The sequence below is a fragment of the Phyllostomus discolor genome, chromosome 1, assembly GCF_004126475.2.
Source record: "Phyllostomus discolor isolate MPI-MPIP mPhyDis1 chromosome 1, mPhyDis1.pri.v3, whole genome shotgun sequence".
NCBI classification, from domain to species: domain Eukaryota; kingdom Metazoa; phylum Chordata; class Mammalia; order Chiroptera; family Phyllostomidae; genus Phyllostomus; species Phyllostomus discolor.
The window spans coordinates 208,459,316-208,486,776 of record NC_040903.2 but is presented as its reverse complement, the minus strand read 5'-3'; the positions used below and the strand labels follow the sequence as shown (position 1 = coordinate 208,486,776).

Sequence of the window (27,461 nt, the reverse complement as noted above, 5' to 3'; positions counted from 1 at the left end):
TGGGAAGAACCAGAGGACTGCCTGAGCCATGGACTTCTATTTCCTTTCCTGAGATACGGTACTCTGGACTGGGCAAAGGGGAAAGGAAGGAAGGACTGTGTGTTTGTGGGTGTTTTAAGGAACTTTGGGATTTTGGTGAAGACATTAGGTCACTACTTTAAGTTAGTATAGCATTAAATAAACGTTTCCTTTCCTTTTCACGAATCTCTGGCATTGAGAGACGTCTTTCCTCTGGCGGCGGACATAACGGACCCGGGGCCTTCTTTCAATAATAGTATATCGTCCCAGGCCCCCCTTGTTGTGTTCTGTAACAGGAGGGGGGCAGCAGCTGGGCCACCCCCTGCTCCAGCCTGGGGACCCAACCCCCATCCGCCACCTGGAACTCCCCTTCCTCTGAGCTCAGCCCACTCGCTGCTGGCCCTTCACGGCCATCAGGCAGGCCAGGTGCAACGTCCCTTCTTCCTTGGTCTGACCTCCCCCTCCGGCCTTGGGCTCCCAATGAGCCCTCCTTACTCGCCATCCACATGCAGGCGTGCGGGCCACAGGCCTGGGTCTGAACAGGGCTCCACCTTCCTGCCTGTGCACCCTGGGGCCCTGGAGGCTCACCTTCTCTGTGCCTCAGTCTCCTCATCTCGCCATGGGGATGGCATTACTGTCCTTGTCACCAACACGGGTGGTGGGGACAAAAAGACGTCTCATCTACAGCACTACGTCTGGTGCCTGGCGGCCGAGCAGCTGTTAACTAGCCCATTCTGTGGCCTGGTTTCCCCAGATGTGAAACGAGAGGATTGAAGGAAACGGCAGTCGTTTATTTATTTATTTATTTATTTATTTATAAGGGGGCAGGGGAGGAGGGAAAAAGGGAGGGACAAAACATCGATATGAGAGAGAAACATGGGTCGGTTGCCTCCGTGTGTGAACACCCCACCCAGGGACCAAACCCGCAGCCCAGGCATGTGCCCTGGCTGGGGCCGAACTGGCGCCTCACGGGACAACACCCAACCAGCTGAGCCACGCCAGTCAGGGCAGCTTTCCAAGTTTTTGGTGGCAACTCACAGGGAGAAGTGGAGTTTTACATCACAGCCTAGTGAACACACAGGTGCTTATGTGACGGAAAGAAAACACCCAAACCAGCACTCCCCCGACTTTGTGCAATGCATTCAGTCACTGATTTCAGGACCACTGGGGGTCGCGACAGCCGTTGGGAGAGCACTGGGCAAGGGTCCTCAGAGACACTAAGAGCCTCCCACTGTGGGGAGAAGAGACCCCCATCAGACAGGACTCTGGGCCCTGCACCACCCACCCCTCCAGCCTCAGCCGAGACAACCCTGCTCTTCTGTGTTTTATTCATTGGGCTTCCCCACAAGCTTTAGCTAGAAAGAAGTGTTCTCTGGTTAGGCTCCCCCCAAAACAAGAGTAAAACCAACCGGACTGGCGGACAGTGGGTGATTTGATGGTTTGTGATTATGTGGTTTAAATCAAATTGAGCAAAGTGAATAATAGTGAAAATAAAATAAAAATGTTTGGGAAAAGATGGAGTTAGAATTATTGCTTCTGGAGAGAAGGACTTTAACTTATTTCAAGTGCATACATGATTATTATGCATTAATAAAACGATTACCTTTACCAAGAGTCTTCTATACCCGATACGTTTACATGACTCAACATGATTCTCACCACAAACGTGTAAGGAAGGGCTCCTTATGCCCATTTTGTAGATAAGGGAACTGAGGCTCAGAATTGTTCAGAACTTGCCCCGGATAACACAGCCACGAAAAACATTTTCTCCCAAAAGGAAAGCGAAGAGCAGATACTCCCGAGCAAGGGAAAGCACCAGGGTCGGCCCCTCAAGGGGCTCAGTTTTCTTCTCTGTCAAGTGCAGGAGTCCTAGTGCTCCCCTCGCAGGGCTATTGGGAGAGTTGGTTGAGATAATGCAAGCACCTGGCTCATAATAGTTGCTCAATAAATGGTAGCTATTGTTTGGTGGGATGCTTCCATTGGAAGAGTTAAACCCAACCCCAGAAGACCACAGCCCTTGCAAAACACACACACACACACACACACACACACACACACACACCCCATTTGCTAGAATCCTGCTCTATAGCTCAGTTCCCAGGAGAAATGGCCACAGTAAACATCACAGCATCCAACTGCTCGGCCTGCTTTCAACACAGTCTCTGAAAGGATATGTCCACCCTCCCCCACCCACCGCACCCCATGCCCTTCTCCACTTGCAGGTGACAAGAGCTAAGAATGAGGAAGACACTTGCCTTCCAAAGCAGGAACCCAAGTGTTGGGAACCACCCTGCCTGGTCTCAGAGGCTGTAACCCCCGCCAAGGCTAAAGCTGAGGGAGTGGCCTTGGACTGTAAGCCAGCAAGGAGACAAAAGCTTATCTCCCTGGCAGGAGCACTGCTTCTGCTGCTTCATTCATAACTGAACCCCAAAGCTTGGTCGGTTAGCCAAAGATGGGTAAGATTCCCCAAGGGGGGAACGACCTAAGACAGGCACGATCACGTGGGAGGCCCGCAAAAGAAGGATTTTGGGGGCTACAGCAAAAGGGGGTGATGGACCCTCGCTCCTCGGCTTTGACATAGCCTGAGTTCTCATCGTCTGGGAGAAAATCTCCTTATCTCTTGGTTGCCTTAGTTCCCGTGCTCCACCTAAGCCTGAAACAATGACAGGGTGGTGTGGCTCTGTGCTGAAAAGGGCGGGTTCCCCAGGTGATCAGGCCTAAGAAAGAATATGTAAAATCCTGTGAAACCTGCTTTGTTTAGAATGCTCTCAGTTGAATGAGAAGGGTCCAAAGAGGAAGTTAGTTTGTTCCTTAAAAGTCTTACAGCTGTTTGACCCTGACTCAAAATAGGCCCTCAGACTTCCTTGTTATCTATTGTTTGATCCTTGCTTCCTCGCAATGAGTAATGAGCTTTACCTGAATTCTTATTCAGATGAAACCAATAAAAAGCCTCTCCGGAGGGGGAACTGGGCACTCTCCCCACCAGGGAGGGTGGCCAAGCGGCACCCTCCAGGAGAGAGGGTGGCCAAGGCGCTCCCCACGTGAGGAGTGGCCCTGCTGTTCCTATTCCTGCTGTTCCTATTCCAGGTCCCCCACAGGACCTGGCTGTCTCTGTGTATGTTTTTCTTGAGTTTTGACGAGCCATCCGCAGCGTTCCGCGATCACTGCTGGCTGGTGACCCACGCATCACCCAAGGCTCCCACATCTCTGAAATGACAGCCCCCAGACAGACCGCCCAACCACATCCCCCAGCCCACTGTACTGGTGAGCAGACTGAGACCCAAAGGGAGCCAGAGGTGGACTCAAGGCCACACCACATGCCTGTGGAAGAGCTGGGCCCAGGACCTCAGAAACCCACTTTCCTGCCTATATACCTCCCAAAGCAGGGCTGCTCTACGTACATGTGGGGGCCCTGGCATGTTCACCTCCCTGCGACACCATCCCTGACTTCCTAACCGCTTCCGGCTCCAAGACCGCAGAGGGAAGCAAGTCAGATTCTCCTGCCAAACCTGGCGGTCTGCCCTTTTGCTGCCCCACCACAGAATCCAAACTTGGACATACTAATCAGGAGTCTGGTCACATGGGCAGGTGTAGGTGTGCACGTGAGTGCCATTAACGTGTCCTTTTCTGCCAGACTGCGTGCTTCCCGAGGACAGGGACTCTGTCTTCTCAGCCCTGTGATCTGGAGCAGGTCACTCCCACTCTCAGAGGCTTGATTTCCTTGTTTTCTTTATAGGATTGATGGGGAAGTTAAATAAGGTGATAGATATAAAGAGCTGAGCTTGATACCTGGAACCTAGTACATGCTTAATAACAACAGAAATGCTCAGTATATTTGTAGAAAATCAACATGCCAGAGAGACGGTGCCGTGTATTAACCACCTACTGTCTGCAGAACCTCTACTTAGTACTTGCATCAGCCAGCTATTGCCATGAAATGCTGTGTAACAAATCACCCCAAACTCAGGGAATTACGACAGCCATCATTTACTCACTCAGAGGTCTGTGAGTCAACAGGGGCAACTCTGCCCCCCATATGCCCACCGTGGGGCCTAGGACCCAGGGGCAGCAGCAACCAGGGGAAACTTTCCTCTGGAGATAGCAGAAGGACAGAAGGACAAATGGACATATGCACAGTTTCTCATGGCCTAAGCTGAGAACTGACACACTGTCACCTCTGTCACTTCTATCCATTTGTCATTGGTCGAAGCCAGTCACATGATCAGCCTCAAGGTCTGTGGCACGGGGACATCTGCTCTGCCTCTGTAGTGCGCTGGCAAGGTTGTGGGTGTGTTACAGCAGCAGTGCGGAGTGAAGAATTGCAACCAATAAGAACAACAACGAAACACACACACAATAACTGCAACCAGTACCAGTGCCGACCCATCAAGTCAGTCTCTGATTGGCAGGTGGCTGAGACAGGTCATTCCACCACCCTTGGCCTCCAATCTCTACCCAGAAATCACTGGAAGAATGTGTCCCCCCCAGGATGTTAGGGAGAAAAAAACCTCAGACCAAAAAATGAAACGCACTTCGATGTATTTTGCAGGTACAGAACACCAAGCATAAACAAACAGACTGTAATTTCTCTCATTTTGCCCTCTGCAATTAGGGAAGTTCACGCAAACCATTTTTAACAGCGTGTTTAATTTCAAGAAGCTGAAAATCAAGCTGACAATGTGTTGTTTACAAGCAAATTCCAGGGTCTGGAAGTAAGAAGAAAGCACAGTTGAAGCCCACGAATCATTTTTTCCACTAGGACCGAGCCTACACTTGAACACAACACCCCTCCTCTCAGGCACGACCCGCTTCTGCTTCTGGGAGGGCGTGGGGCCAGTCTGATGGGAGCTGGGAGCGGGGTGAGTGCGGAGGGCGGAGCTCCGGTGGCCCAGCGCGCTCACTGATGGAGAGACTGATGGGGGAGCTGCAGGTGTCTCCGCGCTGTGTCTCTGTGGGCCCCACTCCGTCCTCAGAGCTCGGTCCTCCCCAGGGAGCCCGGGACAGTGCCGGGAGGAAGGAAGCAAAACTGTCAGGTTGGGGGACGTGGAAGGAAGCCTGCGTTTGCTCCCTCGCAGCAGCAAAGACTGTTTACCTCTGAGTCTGTGTTTTTCAAGGAAGTGCAGCCCAGTAGAGGAAAAACGCCCTTGTGAAAACATTTCCATGAATTTATGTCATTCATCTGGGGGACACAGCCCTTCGGCGAGGCCTCTGGGTTTGGACGCCATCAGGGCGAGGGTGGCCCGCCTCTGGCTGCTCAGGATCCGCAGCCACCCAGTGCCTGCGGGGTCCGCAGTCGAAGAACACTGGCCGGGTTGTAAGGATACAGGGGTTGCCCTGGGCCCCGTGGCCAGAGAGGCCTCCCTCCTGGAACTGGAGGTGAGATTAGAGCTACACAAACCACGTGATGGAGATTCAAGGATGGTGATCTCCTGTGGACACTCAAGGAAAGGTTCCGGAAGGAGAGAGCAGCGAGTCTGTGCCACCAACTCACCCAGCCAGCTGCGGGGAGCTGCAGCAGGGGGCCCACCAGGGCAACGTGCCCTGGGACACAGTGGGAGGTGAGACCTGTGCGCTCACAGGAGTGGACCGAGCATTCGGACAGGGATCCAATGGCTTCCGTTAAATAGCTGATCATTAGCTCAGCTCTTGCTCACCCACACTGGCCGCACTCGGTGCTGGGGACGCCTTGTTCTGGGGCCTCACTGCTCAGGCCCTGCCGGGGTGGTGGGGGCTGGGGCGGTTGGACAGGTGGGGCTGGAGTGACGGCTGGGTCCGTTGGAGAGATGGGGTTCTGCAGGGTGCAGGGGTCCCCAGGATTCCCCAGGTCCCAGCTGCCCCGCGGGCTCTATCAGCCTCCCTCCCTTGCCCTCGTGTCTCTCCCTTTTAATCCCGCAAAAAGCTTTTACCTTTTCTCATTCGTAGCGAAGCCGGAGGATTTAGATCTTTGGCATTTCAAATATTTATTCGTGCTTTAATTTAAACCCCTGAAACGAAATCCGGGGACTCCATGCCGACCCTGAATCCTTTTCTCATCCTGGTCTCCTACCTCATCAGACTAATGTCGTACGATGGGATTTGTGTGTGAGTGTGTGTGTTTAAGAGAAAAAAAAAACCCGACAACAAAAGGGTTTTTGAGATATTAAATTGTTGTCTTAGTCTTTTACATCTTGGATGGTTTCCATGGTAACTGGTAAGTTCGTTGCTTTGTTCTCTTCCATTTTCTAAAGAGGCCAAGACTGTTCTGGGGAGCTTCCCAAGTAGGCTTGATCAAAGTCCCTGAGTCCTGGCCTGGGAAGGGTCATGCTGCAGCCGCAGTGGTGGGGAGCTGCCACCCTGAGACTCCATCACTGATCGGTAGGAAGGCTGCAGCCAGAGCCAGCCCCCGTGCAAGGTCAGGGCCCATCAAGGCCCGAGAAGGCTGCGTGCATGCGAGAAGCCCAGGTTGACCCCCTGCAGGCTGCAGGCTGCAGGCTGTGTCGGGGGAGGGGAGTAGGCACAGGGATTAGCCAGCCTAGGCCTTCCAGGCTCCCGCGAGGCCTTCCTGGGGTGCCTGTCCCAATGCGCAAACACCTCCCCCACCACTGCCTGGGCTTCAGGAGGGCCGTCTTGGGCTCCTCCTCCTGAGAGCCAGGCCTCCCTGGGTCTGGGCTCAGCTGGTTCTCGGACCTCAGCCCCAGGGCCCCCAGTGGAGCCTGCTCTGGGGGAGAGCCTCCTTCTGGCTCACCATGTCCCAGTCTGGCTGTCAGCTGGCCCATCGGGCCGGCCCACCTGACTCCTGAACCTGGGAGAACGGGCCACAGGACGGGCAAGTTCTGCTGGGAGCCAATGGAAGGCAGGCCTCCAGAGTGGTCAGGGGGCCGAGCTTGAACAGAACACTGGGCCAAGTGGATGATTTCCCCCGTGGGGGCCCCGCCGAGGAGGTAATCTGCGTGGGGTTGTCCGGTCCCCTGACTTGCTGGGGTAGGTGCTGCCCAGGCATCCTGGGGCCCGGCTTCTGCCCCGGTCTTACCACCCTCCCCATGTGTGACTCTGGCGGGTGCTACTCCCCCGCTGGGGACCAGGTTCTCCACCTGCTCAGTGAAGAGTCTGGACCCAGAGCTCCTTCCCAGCTCCAGGTGTTAGAAAGCCAGCCTCGGCCCATCCCACAGGCCTCTTGCCAAGGAGGACTCTGGAGAACCCCTGCCAGGGGTGCGTTTTCCTCCCTGCAAACGTGTTTGGCAGGAGGAGAGAGCAGGGCGGAGCCTCGGCCGCCTGCGGTGCCACCCGGGGCCGGGAGGCCTGCAGGCCGTGCTGGGGCAGGTGAGAGTTCAGGGTGTGAGTGGGTTTTTCCCTGAAGCTTCTGCGGCCGGAGCCGAGGGGAAGGTCAGCGAGCTGGCAGAGTGCCGCCCAAGCCAGCCAGCTCCGGCCTCACTCGAGGAGAACTCACTGCAGGAGGCCAGGAAGTCTGGTGTCGGGCAGGGTGTGTGCGTGTGTGTGCACACACACACATGTGCACCCTTGTATGTGCCTATGGGTGGGTAAGTGTTCACAGGTGTGCCACGTGGACATTCACCTGATGCACACCTAATTGCATCACGGCCCTCCTTAAAATGACGTAACATACTTTAAAACGCCCTTACCTGCTGGTAAAAACCACTGCCTCAACCACCTGAGTGCCCTCTTGTTGCCCCAGCCCCCACCTGGACTCCTGGCACCTCCCTGTGACCCCCCAGCTAAAGGGTTAACTCCTGACCCTGCTCCAGAGAGACCAGAGTGTTCGGTTGGTTGAGTCACAGGTGGCCTTAGGCTTTGGATGATCGCTATCTTGAGGATTGCCTTGCGCTGGTGTGAGCGACTGTGTGAAAGTTTGTACCTGTGAGCTCACATGGCTCCATTTCACAGAAAGTCTTAGCTCACCTTTCCATAGCAGTTTGATAAAAGACGTGCCCTTTCATTATTTCAAAGGAAGGAGTCTGAAGCTTAAGGGCAGGTGAACCAAGTTTCCAGCCCAGCTAGACTCAGGAGCCCCGGGGCCCAGGTGGGGAAAGAAGCTCAGAGAAGCCAACCACCTGCCTAAATCGCTCAGCCAGAAAATCGGGGAGCCAGGGCGCAGACCCACGCAGTCTGGGTCGCACTAGGCCCAGGGGGCTAGCCGCTCCGAGTGAGTCTGGGAACCAGCAGCACCGGCTTCCTCTCTAAGCTCACTAAGCTTCTCAGCTCACAAGGCTTCTTGCAGCCGCAGCAGACCCCCAGCACACCGGTAAGGCGCCAGCACGACGGTGGTGGGCTCCATTCAGTGGGTGAGGGCCAGGGAGCCCAAGTGGCAGAGGCAGGACTCAAATACAGGTATCCCGAAGCCAAGCGCTGGGCTTAGCACCGTCCCCAAAGACCACCCCGACAGGGACCTCAAGGCACAGCTGTGTCTGTCTTTCACGTTCAATATGTGCATCACACACACGGGGGTAGCACTTTCTCAGGTCACTGAAGGACCTGCTAAGATACATGCGTCACTGACCAAAACAAGGAAACCACCCAAATGTCCGTCAACTGAGGAATGAATGAGCAAATCGTGGCCTACCGTACCACGGAATATCATTCAGCCATAAAACAAAACAAAGCAGAGATACATGCAAGGCAGATGAATCTTGAGAACCTGACGCTAAGTGAAAGAAGCCAGACACAATAATAAATCACCTATTATATGAGTCTCTTGATATGAAGTATCCAGAATCGATAAATCCACAGAGACAGAACCCAGATTGGTGGTTGCCAGGGGCTGGGGGAAGGATGACGGGGAGTGAATGCTTAGTGCATTCAGGGAACGGGGTTTTCTCTGGTGATGAAAACGCTTTGGGGCTGGATGGAGGTGGTAGTTATACAACATAGTGAGTGTATTAGATACCGTTGAATTGTGTACTTTGAAATGGTTAATTTTGCATTATGTGAATTATACACAATTAAAATAAAACAAAGGGGAGGTGGGCAGATACAGTGCAATACACATATTTAAAGCCCAGCTACAATGCACTGAGCCATACTACACGCCAAGCCCTACATGAATGAACACATTGCGATGCCAGGAGGATGTTACATTAAAGCCCCTGGACCCTGGGGTCCGAGTCCCCGCCTTGGCCCTTTGGCCAGACCCAGTCCCTCCAGGGCTGTACCCTGCCTTGGGCTTGCCGATCTCCTCAGGAGCTCACACCCCTACTGGGACAGGAGCATCCCCAGTGCGGCCCGCCTTGTGGCGGACCCTGGCCTGCAGGATCCGTGTGTGTTGTGGCTGCTCGTGAACAAAGGCACACGGACTACAGAAGTCCTGTGGAGCAGAAGGGACGGCATGGCCACTCTCTAAGTCAGAGAGGGTGGGCGAGAGGGCCAGAGCCCTCGGTGCCTGCCTGGACAGGCTTTCATTGCTTCTCTGCGTGCATTACATGGAGGGTGGTCCTCATTGACTATGCTCAGGTCCACTGCAGGGGGTTACCTTTTACAGATAACAAAAGAAAGAATGATGCTAATTACTTCAAAGAGAAGGATGTCCCAGACGTAGGGGGAAAGTGATTGAACCGGTCACACTGCATACTTGGGAGGTTTATCTCAGATTTTAGGAAGTTGCAGTAAGCCCTTGCTGCCTCAATTCAGGGTGAGAGAGTTTTAGCCAAAGCAAGTCTCATAGCGGCCTAGGTACAATGCAGGCCTGATTCCCCACGGGAGAACCTCTCCTTGGGCATGGTCCTGTGTGCCACTCGCTCCCCACTGGTTTTCCACGTGAGGGCTGAGCTACATTTCCACGACACACAAAACGGTTCCCTACACCACCTCTGCCGTTTGGCACTTCTGTCCTGTGTCACCTTCCACTGCCCCAGTGGCAAGTCTTTCACCCACTCGACAATATTTGTTTCTTGAGGACTTCTGACATCCAGGCCTGGTGCTGGAGGCTGGGGACACCTTGGTGAACCAGACCAACCTGGTCCCCGTCCTGAGGACAAACAGTAAACAAGGGAGGGACACCAACGATGCCAGTGAGAAGCAGCCAAACGTAGGCGCTGTGGTAGGTGCTAGTGGTTGGGCGTCTTGTCGAGGGTGGTCAGGGAAGGCCTCTCAAGGGGGAAACATCTAAGCAGAGACCCAAAGGCTAAGGAGGAGCCAGCCATCCCAGAGTTGAGGGAACAGCCTGAGCCAAGAAGGATGATATAAGACACACTCCTAGCCCTGGCTGGCGTAGCTCAGTGGATTGAGCACGGGCTTCGAACCAAAATGTCACAGGTTCGATTCCCAGTCAGGGTACATGCCTGGGTTACAGGCCATGACCCCCAGCAACCGCACATTGATGTTTCTCTCTCTCTTTCTCCCTCCATTCCCTCTCTAAAAATAAATAAATAAAATCTTTAAAAAAAACCTTTATCCTAATGCAATGAAAAAAAAAAAAAAAGACACACTCCTCATGGTCCCAGGTGACAAAATCCAAGAGAAAGAGAGGCCACGGAGGTGGCCGTACTGAAGTATAGAAAGGGCGTCGTAGATGGGATTTCAAATTCTGGACTCAACCCTGACCCCTCCCTAGCCTTGAGTCCCCCACTGAATCTCTAAAATTCCCACAGTGGTGACCCTAAATACTGTCCCCCCCCCCCCACCCCCACGCTGTACATGCGCAGGTACGTTCAGGAACCTCAGCCTGCGATGTTACGTAACTGCCTCTTAAATCCCTGGGAGCCCCCTGGCCAGCCGGAACGTCGCACAGCCTGATTACGTCATGTGGGTTGTTATGTCTCCGGCAGAGCCGAGCACAGGAACACAGAGGAGGACGGAGCCTGGTGGCCATTCCCTGGAGCCCGCCTGCCATGTGGAAGTTGACCCCTTACACATTGCCTGAGTACGGCCCTCTCCACGTGCAGGCCCTGTGGATTCAGACATGAGTAAGAGAGTCTTTGCACTCAAGGAACTCACCAGTGACTCGGGGAGGGGGGTGCTGTATGTGAGGAAACCCGTGAGCAAGCTGGGTTTCAGGGAAAGCAGCCACAGAAGTGGACAGGGCAGCTCCTGGAAGCCGTTGGAGAGCGTGCTAATGAGGCCGGACTTCCCCCCGCTCCCGCCCCCCCTCCCAAGACCATAGGGAAGGAGCCCTCAATTCAGAGTTGTGACAGATTTGTATTGTATGTAGGTCTGAGGGGGACACCCCAGAGGCAGGCAGGCATTCCAGTGAGGAGGCAGTGGCAGTCAAGCCAGAGAGGGATCAGGGACATGTGAGGGGGCACGCTGTCCGGACCATCTCTCCAATTCCAGTTATCTCAAGGACGAGGTGAGATGGCGTGGGGAAGAAATACGGCATTTGGTAAAGGCTCAGTTGGCAAAATAAGGGCAAGGATTTAGTGGCTCTGCAGGGTGATTAAGAGCATTGCAGCTGGAGCCGGATTTCCTGGGTTCAAATCCTGGCTCCCAGCTTCCCAGCTGTGGGAGCTTGGGCGAGTGTTGGAGCTTCTGTGGGCTGCGGGTTCCCTTCTCGAAAACGGAGCTGATGATGATGATGACGATTCCATGGGGCTGCTGCAAAGGCTGTACAAGTGACCGTGAGTCAAGAGTTTAGACCTAGTTGTTGGTTAAACAAATATAATTGGTAATGCACAAGGGGGAAGGACGGGATCATGGATGAGCCCCACGTTTTATAGTTTGGGGGACGAGGGGATAGCAATGCCCCTGAAGTGAGAGGCTTTCATCGCCTTCGTGCAGCGCTGGGTTGGACAACCGCCCCCCGCCCCCCGCGGGGTTCCCACGGGGTTCCCGCTGGAGCTGCCCTGAACCTGTAAAGGAGCCCAGCTTCCTAGCGGTGGCTGATTGGTCCAGAGGTGAACACCTGATCCAAGCTAAGCCAATCACAGGCTGTGGCAGACAAATAACCCCGCCCCCCCCCCCCCAAAGATTATGACCCCCAATTCCTGGAATGTGTTGAATGTGTTCCCTTAAGTGGCAAAAAGAAACTTTGTCAATGTGATTAAGCAAAAGATCTCGAGGAAGAAAGAGCGCCCTGGGTTGTCCAGATGGGCCCAATATAATCTAGATGGGTCCTTGTAAGACGGACACAGGAGGGTCATGGGCAGGAAGAATCGGCAGTGGGAGCTGAAAGGAAGCAGGCTGTAACCTATTACGAATGTTTTCACACTTAGAACTGCTCGAAATGGAATGTGCCCAATGGCCTCTATCAGAGGAATAACTAAATTATGCCGTATTGGTATAGCCAGGTCCTCCAAGAATTTAAGTTTATGGAGATGCTCAACATAAAAAGTAAAAAAAAAAAAAAAAGAGATTATGAATACATGATGCTATTTATATATGTCCAGAATAGGCGAATTCATAGGCAGAAAATAAATAGTGGTTCCCGGGGGCGGAGGAAGGGGAGAACGGGGAGGCACTGCTAACCAGTACAGGGTTTCTTTATGGGGGGATGAACATGTTCTAACATTAGCTGGTGTTAATGGTTACACAACCTTGTGGGTATGTCAAAAACCGTGAATTGTCCATTTTTAAAGGGTGAATGTTATAGTACGTGAATTGTATCAAGAAAAAAGTATAATGAACAAAAAGGTTGTAGTACCTATATTATGTATATATAATCTATACTTGTATATATATATAGCCAGGAATATTATGCTTGATTTTTAAAAACTGTACACAAAGATTGCAATTTTGTCAGCTATATCTCCGCATCCACACGGTGAGAAAAATTCTGGAAGGAAATACAAAGCATTAACTATGTTCTGTAGCGTACTGGGGTCATTTGATATCACAAATTTTATACAATACACTTTTTCAATAATCAGAAAAAACACTTTTGTAAAAATGGGACTGGGCTGTCTATTGAGGTAACAAACTTATGGTCACAGGAAATACCCCCAAAAGTCTGAGAGTCACCGGATATGAATATTCACACTGGGAGCGTGACCTTTGAACTAAGATGTTATTATTTTTAATTACTTTTTCACTTATTTTCTATTTTTAAAAAACAATCCATTGTCTCAGATCTTGATTCTTGTACCAGTCTGCATGGAGGGGAAATTCATATTTTATAGTAACAAGAAATCACAACTTAAAGGATATATTAAGAGTCAAAAAGGGAAAGAAAATTAGTTTAAAAGCAAATGGTACATGCTTATAAGCAAGCAGAAAAAAAATTATGTTGCATCAAACTATGAAATCTGACTAGAGGAGACTTGGATCTTCCCTTTCATCCTTATGAAAACCTTAAAATGTGACATTTGAAATACTCTCTGAATGTGTAAATACACGCTCACTCCAAAGGTTGCGGACACAGAGACAGAACATAAATAATTCTTAGGAGGAAAACTGCCATCTTTTTTTTAAACCCGAGTTCAGGGACTGTCAGCCACGAGATGGGGAAGCCAGCCAGCTCCTGGGCCTAGCCAGCTTTCCCGTGGGGGGGGGGAGCGTGAGCGATGAGCGAGCCCCTCCCACTCCGCCGGCAGAGGGTTGAGGGCAGTGGGAGAGGAGATGCACCCAGCTATAAAAAACTTCTAAGTTTTATTTCCTTCTAAGGCGTCCTGAGTCACTGGGTGCTCCAGCCCCCGGTGCCCAAAGAAGTGCAGCTCAAATCGGAAATGTCTGTGTTTTTTTCAAACCCGATGACGTTGTCCCTTGAACTAAATCGCTTACAGGCCAAGCGGTAGCTTCCTATTTCCGTCCTGGGAGGAGGGTGGAAGTCACTTCATGATCGGTTTCTCTGACCCACGATCCGGCACTGCATCAGTCTGAACAGCAAGCTTACCCTCCACTCCACCCCCGACACGGAGCTGCTGGGACCTTAAAAATCCCATTTGTCATCTCAGAGCATATGGCACTCCCACGCTATTTTGCCTCCCACCCTTGAGGCTGCATTTTCCATTTCAACACCAAGTTTGGTCGGAATCCTAGAAAGACACAGGTAAAAGGGACCTAGTCTGATAATTTCCTTTTACCAAGGGGGAACGGTGAGACCCAAAGAAGGTAAGGGGCCATGGCTACAGAGGGACAGAACAAGGTGCCAGGCCTGTCCCCGTGGTGGGGTCCACATCCTTGTTGTCCCAGCTCCCGGATAGAAGAGGGCTACGTTTAAACATGGAGATGTCTCCAGCGTTATGGCCAAACCAGGGCTTATTACCCTGTGATTTTTCCTTCTTTTCAGCCCTCTCCCTGCTTCTGTGCAGAGTGGGAAAGGACACGGGACAGGCAGCCAAGAAGAGTCCCTTCTGGCCATGGGTGGCAGCCAGAAGGTGGCCATTCCTGCTCGGGAAGCAGGGTCTGGACTAGCACCGGGGAAGGTGGCATCAAGGTCCGAAAAGGAGTTGTAACCCACACCGCTCCCCTCGGGGACCCTACTCCTGGGATGGCAGGCGTACGTGCTCAGGTAACTTCAAGTCCCATCTTATTCTTAAAGTGTATTTCTTTACACAATTCCTCAAGAGATTTGGATTCACACTGAGGTTCAAGGAAAATCGATCTTTTTATGGTGTGCACTTTCTGCATAAAGCAAGCCTGAATACATGAAGAGGCCAGGAGACGGTGTTAAAATGTCAGTTATACAAACTACTTCAAATCAGAGGAAGGCTGCAGTAGGATGTGTCTGTGGTATTTCTGGCCCCTCACCGACGGAGCTGGAGCTGGGTGGAATGACATCCGCGGGCGGGTGTTATCTTGTTCACTGAGCAAAGGGATTGCGGGCTACGCAAGCTAAAAACCTACACAGTTCGCAGTTAGAGATGAAAGGCTGCAGAAATGTTTATTGAATACAGTGCCAGGTTTATAAATAAAACTTATTTACAATTTCCATAGAGTTGGTCCCCCATCAGAGAGGTGGTAAAATCTCCAAACAGTTTATCTCAAGATTTACAGAAACGTTCAAGTACATCTCCTTTGCAAATCGCCACGGTGAAGGGTAACTTCGGTTAACAAAAGAACTACCACCAATCTTTGCTACAGACGTGTTTAATGAACATTGTAATAGATCTGGAGAAAGAACACACGCTCCACCCATGCCCGTGACCTTCTCACTCCAAGGGGTCAGACAGCAACGTGTCTCCTACCGGACAACTTCCCGGGGGTAGAGAAAGAAAATAGTCATCGCCAGCTGGAGGGATAGATTAAGACACATTCGTGGAAATCTAGTCACTGCCAAAAGGATCAATTTAGGATATACAGTAAGAGGATTATTTCAGATATACAAGAGTTAATTCAAATGTTTAAAATAATCGAGTGAATGAAGAAGTCGATGGACCAAATTTACATTCTTGGTTTAGGAAGAAGCTCTCAGTCCGCCGAGGGGCCGACGGTTTGCTGCTGCTCCGCCGGGCCTGGGCCAAGGCCGGGCCCAGCCCACGGGGCAGCCCCTCGTCACGATGTGGTTACAAGTACAGTCAGACATGCATTTAGAAAGAGAATATAAAAATATGTACAGTAGCTAATTTCCCATGTGTTTTAAGTTGCTGAAAGACATCAATTAAAGTGTGCAAAAATTCATTTGTCAAAAGATCAGAAAAAGCCTTCCTTGGCAACAGCGCAGTAAAAGCCCATCTGAGATACCAGGATACATTTGCCTTTGCTCCACACCTACCCCGAACAGATGGAGAACGAAACTATGAAAGTGTGTGCCAAGTACTCAGCGGTTTTTATGGCAAGTCTCAGGCTCAAGCGGGATGCCAGTTAAACTAGTCACTTTATATATATAAATATATATGTATATTTATAGAGCAGTTAGAAGTAGGGGCAAGAGTTTACAGGAAGGTGCTAACCAACTTAGAAAGTACTGCCACGACACTCAGCTATTTCCTCTCTCAAACGCACGCAACTGTGAACCGCTAACCCCCTGGGCTGGCTGTCCCCTCAAATGCCAGAGGAAAAGGGCTACCGGGGGCTCGGCTGCGCCTCTGTGCCCAGCAGGGGGACTCGGTGTTCCCTGGAGGGAAGCTTCTGGTTCCCACGTAGGACTCTGGCCACGTCGGAACCCGGTTTCAAAGGCAGTCCTTTAGGAGAGACTGTGGGACCACTAACATGCAGTCCACCCAGCTTCTAGAAAAAGACTTGGTTGAAAGGGTAAGATAGAAGGCGAAGTTTTCAGCAAGTCACCCCAACCCCTCCTTGAAACTACCACGAGGTCATCCACCAGACCTGAGACTGGGTCAACAGTCAGGCTGCCGGACCTCCGTGCAAGAAACATCCAGGCCGGTAACTTGTTCAAACCAGGAGCCCTCCGCCCTCCTATCTCACCAGAACCCCCAAGGTATTCCTTAGGCGTTCCTTCCAGACGCAGGAACTCAGGAAAGCCGAACCTAGCTCATGAGGTCGACCTGTCCTACCAACCAGAGTCTAAGGACCAGCCGCAGAGGCAGACGGGCAGGCTCCTCTCCACAGCTCTGACCCACCCCTCTGGCAGGAAATCTAACAAGCTGCAAAATGCCAGAAAGACAGGGAGTAGGAGAGGGGGAAGCCAAGGGTCTCTGTAAATCAGCCCTGAATGCACCCATTTGGCTGCCAAGAGCTTCTCGCTGCCTCGCTAGCAGCCTGCCACTGTTCCCTGGCAAATTAAAACCTCCCACACGCTCAAAACCCAGATCTCCTTGCTAATAAGATACAGCCAGTTAACACCCTGGAAAAACGCACATCCAGCCTGCATTTCAGAGTTCCGCACTAAATGCAACATGCCTTGAAAGGGGCTTTTGGGAAGCAGACCAGCCCCACTGCAAAGACCAGTACCAGCATCAGGTTTGGTTACAGGTTTATAATTAGACACAAAAACCCTTCTCAGGTGGTGTTTTACTTTCCAGCTGAGGGCTACCATTGGCTCTACTTGGGGGGGAAAAAAGCAAAGTCTACTTTAAAAAAAAAAAGGTAAGGTAGATATAATTCAAAAGTCGTGAATCAAAGGTGACTGGTAGTGTCTTTTTAGGCATGAAGAGACTGGCTTAGAAAAGTGACTACTGCTTCTACCACACAGCGAGGGTTGAATTACAGACACACTAAATCATGTCTCTTGCACAGATGGTCTCAAGTAGTTACATAAAACAGGTAATCAGCAGCACAATTGAGAACCCCTAAATACATGCTTGAGAGAAAGTGGTTTTTTTTTCCTTCACTTAAGAGTTCTACTGCCTGAAGAATCATTAAGTTACCGTGATTCACTGCCCCCCCTCCCCCCAGTGAAAATACAAGATCTACATGTCCATAAACATGACAAAGCAGTCGGTATTTGCTTGGTTTTCGGCAAGGTCTCAGGCTCAGAGGTGGGTGCCCGGATGCTGGGAGGGAAACCCAATGCTGGGCCGGGGCAGTTACAGGTGCACTGGCCTCCCCTCCAACTGCCTTGTCCCCGCTCAGATCTCAGCTTTACAAAGCATTTAACACCACTTTAAGTTAATGGTCTTTTTATTGGAAAAAAAAAAATAAAAAGACTAGCATTTACAACTTGGAATGGACGTAAATTGTAATTTCTCGAACAGCCATGTTGACGGTTGTGCTGAAGTCCACAGCCACAGCCTACCTCTGCTGGCTCCAAGTCACGGTTCAGAAGGTTTTAAAAACAGAGAGTCCAAAGATGCTCCCTTGCTTAGGTTTTTTTTTTTTCTAAAAAATTTGTGTTGAATGGTGACAGCCTGACACCCATCTCCCTCGAGTATAATGCAGACAACGCTAAACCAACACACGTGGGCACGCCACCAAGACGTGTCACTGTCACCGAGGATCGGGGCACACGGAAGTAAGAGAGGACCGTCCTGCCAGTGGGGCTACGTCCGGACAGCTTATCCTTCACTCATTTTTCTACACACATCCTGAGGTAAACCAATTTGAAATGTGTCTGCTTTCAGTAAACCAGCTACTAGAATAACAATTTGTACTAACAAACGGAACTAGAACCCATTTGAATAGGTATTGAATTTGTTTTTTCGTTTTTCGTTTTTAATACAAATGCCTGACTGTGCTCAATTGTCAAGCTGCATGCATGAAAAACTGGCCAGCCCAAACGGTGTATTAATCATTAGCAAATGGAACTGCAAGGGGTCCACTAAGTGCTTCCTTATCGTTAAGGTAGTACAAGTATTTATATTGTAAAACTGATGTGTAGCTTGATCTTTAGGGGACAGGACCACCAACCAATACATGCAGATTTTGTGTGTGTGTGGACAGAAGGTACTTTTGACATTCAGTTTTGCTATATAGAAACAGAATGAGTAAATGATTTTTTTTTTTTTTGCAAGAGGTAAGTAAAAGATTCAATTTGATTCTTCTAGAGGGGGGAAAAGTTGAAAGTAGGTCTTCATTTTGCAGTCATCATCTGTACGAATTCTGAAAAGACAAACAATCACAGCTTTCAGTCATCTGCAAGAGCAGCTCTGGGGACACATCTCTGCATGACACGACAGCGGTGACCGTCGAGCGGGGCGATTCGCTCGTTGAGGCGGTCAAGGGGACGCTACTAAAAACCGAGCCGCAGACACGTCGGGTTTTACCTTCATAGTTGACTTGTCCGTCTCCATCGATGTCTGCTTCTCTGATCATTTCATCTACTTCTTCGTCTGTTAGTTTCTCTCCTAGGTTTGTCATGACGTGGCGTAGCTCTGCCGCGCTGATGTAACCGTTGCCATCCTGTAAACATTCGGCGATTGTTACTACGAGAGGCTTATCGCGACAGAAGGTCTCTGACTAATTCCGCCCTCCCTCTCAAGTCACTGCCAACTCTGCACCCTCCGGCGACTCTACGGTCTCCAGTCCCCACCCCCACCCACCAGACACGCAGTCCTCACAGGCAGAATACACGGCACCTTTTCAAAAGCTAAGAGCAATTGAAAGTAGCAAGAAACTTGGCTCAGATTTTCTGTTATTTATTATGCTCACCCTTATTCAGTAAGGTTACTGCTGAAGTCGGGATATTGGAAAGTGCGATTTCGGAGGCTCGGCAGTTGGGTTAGGTAAGTGTTCTCAGTACAAAGGCTGCCGAGGCTTTCAGAGCCGACAGCCACACGGCAGCGCTCAAACACCATCTGCAATGCAGATCCGGGCTCACCTTGTCGAAGACTCGGAATGCCTCACGGATTTCTTCTTCGCTGTCCGTGTCTTTCATTTTTCTAGCCATCATAGTCAAGAACTCCGGGAAGTCAATGGTGCCATTACCTCAAATTAAAAAACACAAAGCTCTGTAAAATAAGTGCTCCAGCGATACTCCTCGTCAGTAATAATTTTAGGACTACTTTATAGAATAGTAAGCACTTGCTAGGACAGAGTGGCAAATCTTTTTCATTAGGGTGCGCCCTTTGTTGGTCTAAACTACTGAGGAGCTTCACAGGGCAATTTCACACGATTCACGTGACTCAAACTCATCAGTGCTTGTGATGACACGAGGGACAGTGCTACACAAACCCTTGACAACCAAAGGGGGTTGCCCAGTGCAGGGAAACGGGCACACAGCACTGCGGGCTGCACCTTCCCCTCCCTAGGGAAGCACTCCAGGTCGTCTCCCCTTGCTCGCCCCCACTCCGAGTTAGGGCGATCAGAGGGACCCACTCGGACTCGCTAGTGGTGCTGGTCGAGGCCTAGAGTTGGGCCCCGGGGGGTGGAAAAGACCAGGAGGGGCACCAACTGCCTTTATTACGCCACGGACCACGAACTGTTAGAATGTCTTCTCCAGGGGGCATTTCTCAGCCACCCTATGGTAAGTGACCTAATCGTTTCTCCCTGCTCCGTATCTTTACTTCCCATTAAGGACAAAACTCAGAAGTGTTCTCACGGCTCAGATCATTAACATGAGGAAACCGTGTCAGAGGAATCTGTTCTGTGGCCAGTACTCCAAACAACTCCTCCTCTGAAACTGAGTTAGAGGAACACGCCGAGGACAAACCACGCAATTAGCAACGTAATGTGAATTAAAGGGAAATAAAGTTAAATTAGAAGAAAAGAGCTTAGGTTAAGTTGCTCGTTTTCACCGGTACCTTTACATCAAAACAGTAATTCAGAGATCCCTTCAAGTTCTTTTGGCCTCCAGAAAGGACTGACTGTCACGTGACAATCAGTATTGCTTGTTTGGCATGCTCACAGCCAAGCAGAAATGTACGTCCTTAGGCATTATGTTTTTATTCATGATGAATACTAAACGCTGTCCCCCGGGACCTCCCCCTTCCCCACCTTGTTCCATACAATCTCGGGGCACCAAATACACTCTGCCAGTCCCCAAGCCCAGTGTCTACACAAACCAGGAAGGAGACACCCCATGTTCCCAGATAGCTGATCACCTGAGCAACTAAAGAGAACTACATACAATCTCTTTTTCCAAAACAGTATCAAGGATGAAAACGGTCTTTAGTAGTAGTTTAAATGGGCTGCAACCATTGTTAAAGAGTTTAACCAAAACCCCTGCCTCTAAATATAGGTAACCAGACAAGTATAACTCAACTTCATCACCTTTGAAACTCTATTTTTTTTTAATGATTATTATCAAATCAATCATCTAAAACAACAGTCTTGGTCCAAACTCTTTATTCTTAGCTCACCTTTTAAAAATGTACTATGTTCTACAATGGTATACAGTACATTTACTAGTAAATATTCATGGTTTCCAAAAATACATATTTGCCGGGGTGGGGGTAGGGGTGGGTCCCTTCAACTCTTTACTGACGCAAGTGATCAATAAAAGGTCTAACGTCCACTATTCTAGAGTCCAGGAGAACAGACGACTGACTGGTGACCGGGCGCCTGTTCCTTCCTGCTCCGTGCTTCCCGCATCCTCTCCTTCTGTTAGGTTCGGCGGACCCACTCCCTACGGCCCTCAGGCCCTCCGCCTCCAAGGCTCACGTGAGCTTCAAAATTCTCTTTGATAAACACACCCGCCGCTCACACTGTATCGGATTCTATGTTAGTATCTAAGAATGCTCTTCATTCACACCACTTGGGGGCTTTTCTTCTCCTCTCTAGGAGACAATAAGCTTTTTAAAAAGGTCTATGGCTGTTTCCTTTTCGCTTCCCCACAGACTCAGGGGCCAGCTGATAGATAAACACTGAGCTGTAGTCCACGGCAGGGAGAGACCACCACCACAGTGATCCGATCCGGGAAATATTCTAGACAGTGAGCAGGGCGAAAGGCGGGCCCCCAGCCTTCTATGTGAATTGTCAACGGCTGTAAGGCAGCCACAGAAAGGATCTATGCACATCTGTTTTGCTCTGGGGACCTGAAAGACCGTTTCGTAACATGTCTGAACTGGAATTACACAACACGGGCGCTCATTCAGAGTTCTAAAGCCCTTACCGTCAGCATCCACTTCGTTGATCATATCCTGCAATTCAGCTTCTGTTGGGTTCTGACCCAGTGACCTCATGACAGTGCCAAGTTCCTTTGTTGTGATGGTGCCATCGCCATCTTTGTCAAACAGGGAGAAAGCTTCCTTGAATTCTGAAAACAAAAGTTTTACCTCTTAGAATGAATGTCTTTACCCAGCCACAATACACCCTTCCCCGGGGCTTCCCAAAGCAGGCTGTCCGAGGTGTGCGAGTTACCAGAAGCCGCCCAATCTTTATCTACTGAAATAAAGACCCTGATGGTCCTGCTGGGCTGGCCTTCCTACAGCAGTGCACAAAGCAAACGCTGCTCCTGTGACCCAGCTCCATAAAACCAAAATAGTCTCAGTTTTAAAGAAGGCTAAGTTTGAACACGTTTAAGTTAGTCTTAAGTCCAATATGACAAGATTGATCCATGTGTTCCCAGTCTCTTCCTGTTCAATTTCTACCGCCACAAGAACGCCTGGTTTCATAGCGGCATGACGGCTACTAAGATGGACATTCCCAGGTAACCAGTGTGCCTTTTCTACATGTCACTCGGAATACTCGAATGCCAAAGGCATTTCTGGTTTCGAAACCATCTCAAAAAAGTTCTCTAGGGATTATTACAACCTAAACTAACACAACTCCCTTCGTAATTATTATGATGGTTTTAGCATTCGTTTTCACCCATTCCCATGGATTTCAGAATAGCAAGCACCATGTTTCATGGCGGATTACTAAAAGACCTGTGGCATAAAAAGTCTAAACTACATTTCGTGAGTCACAGCCTCAGTGCAACTGCATTATATGCAAAACCTTGCACGCTGTGAAACACGGTCGGCTACTCCCGCGTGTAACAAATGGATAGTCTCCTAATTCCACTTCCTTTCACGTTATTGCCAAAATGCTGGCAAGGTTTAACACCTGACCTAAATATTTCTGCTTGTTTTCATTTGCAGAGTCTTAGGAAACCGTTCAGATTATAGGGAAGAGGGGACAGAGGAATCACCAAAACTGACGGGTGCCCAGTTCTGGCCTACCGGAGACTTCCCGAAGTCATCGACTTACCAGCAATCTGTTCTTCGGTCAGCTGATCGGCCTACGTGGAGAAAGAAAAGGTTATAATTCAATCTACGACACTCCGAGATCGACACTGTTGGCTCCGGTTACACTTTTAATAGTGACCTTTCATCAATATCTAAAATGTATTAGCGGAAAACTTGAGTACTGTCGTTTAGAAACTCTTCAGGCTACTTCAAAAACAAAGGGTGACAAGCAAGTGACAACCACTGCCTTCCAGTTTTCTTTTCTGGGCCTACCGCTGTGTGCACAGAGGTCTAACTAGGAAGGGTCAGTTCATAATTTGAAAAATGGCACCTCTAGTGGCAAAGGGTCCCACAGCACAGGCTGCAGCAGCGGGCTCTGAGAAAGAAGAGCGCCACCTACTGCTCCCAGGGCTCCGCAGTCCCCACTTCCTTCCAAGAAGAGACCCAGCCTGACGTTGCTGTCACCGCAGCCCGGATCTCGTCCAGGGGCAGGCTTTTAGCGCACCTTGCGCATTGCTGCGAGCGCTCCAAATCTCCAAATTGGCGTTACATAACCGCATTGGGTTGGATTAACAGGCTTTTATATCCATTTTATGAGAAACAATTAAGTGGAAAAAAATAAATATACCGCAATGAGTTACCCCACTAACTTCATTTCCATGTAATAAGTGCTTTCAATCATTTAAATTAGGCGGTTATTTTGTGAGTCTACCATTTACAATGGCTAATGCCTTCTGTTAAATTATCCTGACTCAGAAGCCAAAGGAAAAAAACGGAACGTCCTGCAAGTGAGCTGTTAGGAAACTGCAAATATCAAGTCCACCAAAAACTACACAATTATTGAGACTATGCCCCATCTCTTCTGGAGAGGTGGAACTTTGCTGCAGGATATTTACCCACCTTAAAGATGACCCAAGAGCTGCTCACAATAAACACTCGACTAGAGGCGGTAATGGCCAGGGAGGCAATTCTCACCAAAACACCGAACCTGTGCCTCCAGCCAGGGGAGATCTCTTTCCCGAGATCTCAGGGAAAGCTAATATGTATTTTTATTTTAATGAAGGGCACCTAATGAAGCCAGTTACAAAATAAGTCCTGATAGAAAGCTGACGGCATTTATTCTCTTAAATGAAAACTTCCACAAATAGGAATGGTGTTCCAATATATTGAAAAACTTTTTTTTTTCGTATTAGGACTGGGCCCGCCTTTCTTTCTACCCCAGTGATCGCCAAGTAGGTTTTCTTTGTATCAAATGAGGAGACACGATGATTTATGTAACGCCAGAGCAACCTCTGTCTTGTACAACAGGAAGCGCTGCCACACCTCAAAAGATAAGCTGTCACCCTTACTGGGAAGAAGAGTCCCACCACGCGGCAAAACTATCGTGTTAGAGGGTTTATTGAGAGCATCGGCCTTCCTGTAGCAAAAAAAAAAAAATGCCTAATGGCGTTGGCCTTAGGGGCAAGGGTGCTCTGAATCTTCAAGCGGGCCATCTTCCCACCCATCCAAGCCAGAAAACGCTGTGGGTGATGTCAGCCCTGCCCAGGGAGGAAGGGGGCTGCGGGCAACACACTCAGCGAGGCGCACAGGCGCATCTGGCAATCTAGAAGCTACCGAGAAAGCGGAAACGTGGAGGGCATCTCCCTGCGGACTGGAAGTGGCGCCGAGTGGGGAAACGCCGAGCGAGGGGGCGGGCTGGGGTGCGGCCTTAAGGGCAGACGAGGTGCAAAGGGACAGCCCCAGGGTGGGGGTGGGGGAGCCGCCCCTCACCAGCCAGTGCGATCTCCCTCTCCCACTCCGGAACCTCACGGCCAGCGCGGGCCAAGCCCGCCCCGCGCCTCCCACCCGCTTCAGCTCCCCCAGGCGGCGAGCCCGCCGCGGCGTCGACTCCTCCCGGAGCAGAAACTTTGCGTCTCTAATGGAAACCGAGCCGCGCGCCAGCTCCCTCCTCCCCCGCCCCCCTCCCGCCCCAATTAGCGCCAACCCAGCGCCTCCCGCGGGAAAGGGCCTCCGGGTGTACCGAGGCTCCGGCACGCCTTCACTGCCGCCCTGGGTGGGGGGTTGGGGGCTGCAGAGGTGAGAAACACAGAGACACGAGTCCCAGCCACACCGCAGGGCCCCGCCCGGGCGCAGGGCGGCCTGCCCGCCGCTTCCGCCCTCCGCCCCCCACCCCTCGCCTTCCTGCCCCCACCCCACCCTTCCCCGGCTCCTTCCTTCCCAGCCCACGCCCGCGCCGCGCCCCCCGGGAGGGAGGCGGGAATAACCGCTGAGAGACGGCGGGGTCGACTGGGAGGCGGGGGGAAGGGGGCAACAGTGACGGCGCCCCCCACCTCCCGGCCGGAGCAATGTGCGCCACCCGCCCGCTCCGGCCCATTCATTCTCCCCTGCCCTCTGGACCCGCCATCCCCGACCCTAGGGAAAGGCAGCGAGGTGGAGGGGGCTAGAGCCCGGCACCGCCCGGCTCCCCCGCCCCCCGGGGCCCCAGCCGAGATGCGGCGCTGCGGGCAGCCCGGGTGCGGCGCGCTGGATGCAGTGGTGCGGGGCTGGGGGAGGGGGTGGATGCGGAAGCCCCGGTGCTACTGCTGCAAGAGCCCCTGGAAGGCCAAAATTTAGAGGATCCCTGGCCGACGAAAAGGAGATGCAAATCCGAATTGTATCCTTTTTAACCGCAACTGCTGCGTAATACCCGGAAAGGGGGGGAGGAACCCACCAAAAAAAGAAATTCCGCAAAAAAAAAAAAAAAGCAAAGAAAAAAAACCGGGCTGAACTAAAAATTTGTTAAGAAATGGGCAGGCAGCTGCTACGCCGGCATTTGCCATTCCCAACCTACCATGGTGCGAACAGAGGAAGAGCAGAGGGATCGAGAGTGGCTGCACCAGCCTACGGGCTGTGACCGCGGGTCTGCCTCCGCTGCTGCTGCTGCTACCGCTGCCGAGACGCGGTGTGCGCTGAGCGCTGTGCCGCTGCTGCTGCTCCCTCCGCTGCGCCGCCGCCCGACTGCGAGTAACGGCGCCGCGTCCGCGAGACTCCCAGCACAAATGCCGAAGTGCGACCCTGCGCTCTGTGAAATATATACGGCGCTCCGTATCCCTCCGCCGCGGCCGCGGGCGACTCGCTCAGAACGGCTGTCTCGCTCAGAGCGGCGCTGCGAAGGCCGGGCCTCGCCCGCTTGGCCCCGCCCCCCGGCGCGCCCGGCCTCCCGCCGCCCCCCGCGAGTCTGCCACCGCCGGCGGGAGCCCGGGACCCTCACGCCCAGCGTGGTGGAGGTGCCGAGTGTCGGGGGCGGCCTCAGTCCGGGCGGGGCCCAGGACAGAGCGCTTTTTACAGCTCCGACCTGAGGTTGCCTGGGCACCATAAGCCGCCGGCCCCCCACCCCAACCCCACCCCACCCCACCTGTGAGCACGCCGCCCCTTCGGCTCACATCTCCTACCGCGCCGCCGCCGGGGCACCGAGTCCCGGGGCTGGGGCTGCCGCGGGGAGCTGGGGACTGGACGGAGGAATGGACCGCACACCGACGGGGACCTGGGTCTGGAAGCGGCAAAGCAGTTTGCCTCGTGCAAGAAATTAGTTGGACGGCTTTCTTCTCAAAATCTGAAACAGTAGCTGAGACAAATATGCTCAATTACTAAATCTGTCATGTTCACATGCTTAGCCACTCTTATTTTAATGTTTTTACGTTTCCAGTGATTTTTTTTTTTTTGTATGCTTGAATGATATCACTCCCCTACTGTTTTGTTCTCTTTTTCCTATGGAAAATACTATTATTCATCCCGACTTCAATCTTACTAAAATTAATGTACCTGTACATCTTCTACAGACCTTAAAACCAATGCTTTTGATTATTTTTTCCTGATTTTCCTGGTTCTGAGAAGGATCAGATATTCCTTCACACACCCAGGGAAACAAAAAAAGAGCAAATACTTAGAATCCCTCTCAGATTATAGTTGGAACACAGCTAATTCACTCTACTGTGGAGCTAGACCGTATTTTAACCTACAATCTTGATAATATTTATTTTTAAGTAGCATTTTAATCTTTAAATTTACTAGTGTTTTCCATTTTTTTCCTGTAAACTAGAAAAAAAGGACAATTCCAGCTATTGATTTGCAGCCTCAAACTTGTAAAAAGAAAGAAGCGACCTTGACAAAAGGAAAACGCTGCAGTTTCTTTTCTTGCCAAGGCAGAACACAATTTCATCTTTTGTGTACAGGGCCTGGGCAACGGTTGCAAATTATCATTTGCTTACTCTTTCAGAGACTGTGGCAAAGCGTGTGATTGACAAGCTCTGCTAGAAAGGGCCTTGGTTGGTAGTGTTTGCATCTGGCTCCGACAGAGTCTGCAGAAGGATGTTTGAGAAGAATGGAAAGTATTCAGGCACACCGCAGATGCCGCGGGCCGTCTGGGGGGGAACCTGAGACAATCACCTTTGGAGTTCTTACTTTTGTGTTCCGTCCAGAATGCCGCAGAAGGGGTGCACCTGCCGTTCACTGGAGGCTGCAGCAGCGAGCCGGTGACTCTTCCCCCTGCAGATTAGAGAGACATTATTCAGCTCACAAATCACCATCATCATCATCACCAGTCTGTGCTCATGGAGGCACACCCGAAATAGGAATAAAGCATATGTATTAATGGGAGCGTTGGAAATAGGCAGATAGAGGAAAGGGGACTAATACAAAGTCAATTTAAAGGGTATGGAATAATCCAGTGAGTTACAGTGTAAATGGCCAAACACATCATTAAAACTGCTTCATTTTTAAAGGTATTCGTTTCTTTTGTCAGGTTCCTCATGGAATACATTGTAGAAATAGGAGGAAATAATAGCCTAGAAATGAAATGTGTTCAGTTATTAAGGATTCATTAGTTTCTAATATTCTTTCATTCCTTATCATTATTGTGGTTAAATTGTTTCAGTCTATGGTTTTGAAAACCAGGCATTCTCTGAAATAGTATTTCTCCCTCTGTCATTTAACCTATTTCACCCAAATAATTTTCCATGACTGTATTTGCTAAAAACTTCATTTCCGGATCATTTCACTTGTTACAGTAAAATTCATTATTCTGATTCTTCGTATTTACCACCTAGAGTTATCTTACGGTAATTTTTTTTAATGTAGCAAATCACCTCTTAGGCC

At 50.8% G+C, this 27,461-nt stretch overlaps 1 protein-coding gene and 1 long non-coding RNA gene across 4 annotated transcripts; one reads left to right on the top strand and one right to left on the bottom strand.

Annotated features, from left to right (window-relative positions):
* Positions 1-14,747: 14,747 nt before the first annotated feature.
* On the bottom strand, positions 14,748-26,541 carry CALM1 (calmodulin 1). Of its 3 annotated transcripts, XM_036013124.1 has the most exons (8): positions 26,469-26,541; positions 25,760-25,932; positions 25,159-25,389; positions 22,351-22,381; positions 21,272-21,415; positions 19,040-19,146; positions 18,486-18,621; positions 14,748-18,321 (listed from the first exon to the last, which is right to left on the bottom strand). In XM_036013124.1, the coding sequence occupies exons 1-8, from the start codon at positions 26,524-26,526 to the stop codon at positions 18,293-18,295; spliced, it is 909 nt and encodes a 302-aa protein (XP_035869017.1). In that variant the 5' UTR covers positions 26,527-26,541; the 3' UTR covers positions 14,748-18,292. The 3 variants fall into 3 exon arrangements, with proteins under 3 accessions (XP_035869017.1, XP_035869030.1, XP_028362749.1); XM_036013137.1 differs by lacking the exon at positions 26,469-26,541 and having other exon boundaries at positions 25,760-25,951; XM_028506948.2 differs by lacking the exons at positions 25,760-25,932; positions 26,469-26,541 and having other exon boundaries at positions 25,159-25,593.
* LOC118497733 lies at positions 25,520-27,089 on the top strand. The gene is made up of 2 exons (XR_004900266.1): positions 25,520-25,594; positions 26,407-27,089. It is a non-coding gene; the product is annotated as an uncharacterized LOC118497733 (long non-coding RNA).
* Positions 27,090-27,461: the final 372 nt, after the last annotated feature.

Excerpts from the sequence above, each read along its gene's own strand:
- CALM1 (XM_036013124.1), bottom strand. The coding sequence starts at position 26,526 with ATGAAATTGTGTTCTGCCTTGGCAAGAAAAGAAACTGCAGCGTTTTCC. Across the intron at positions 25,933-26,468 it reads AGCGTTTTCCTTTTGTCAAG|CTACTGTTTCAGATTTTGAG; the intron begins GTCGCTTCTTTC and ends TATTTGTCTCAG. Across the intron at positions 25,390-25,759 it reads GGTGCCCCGGCGGCGGCGCG|AGCGCAGGGTCGCACTTCGG; the intron begins GTAGGAGATGTG and ends TATATTTCACAG.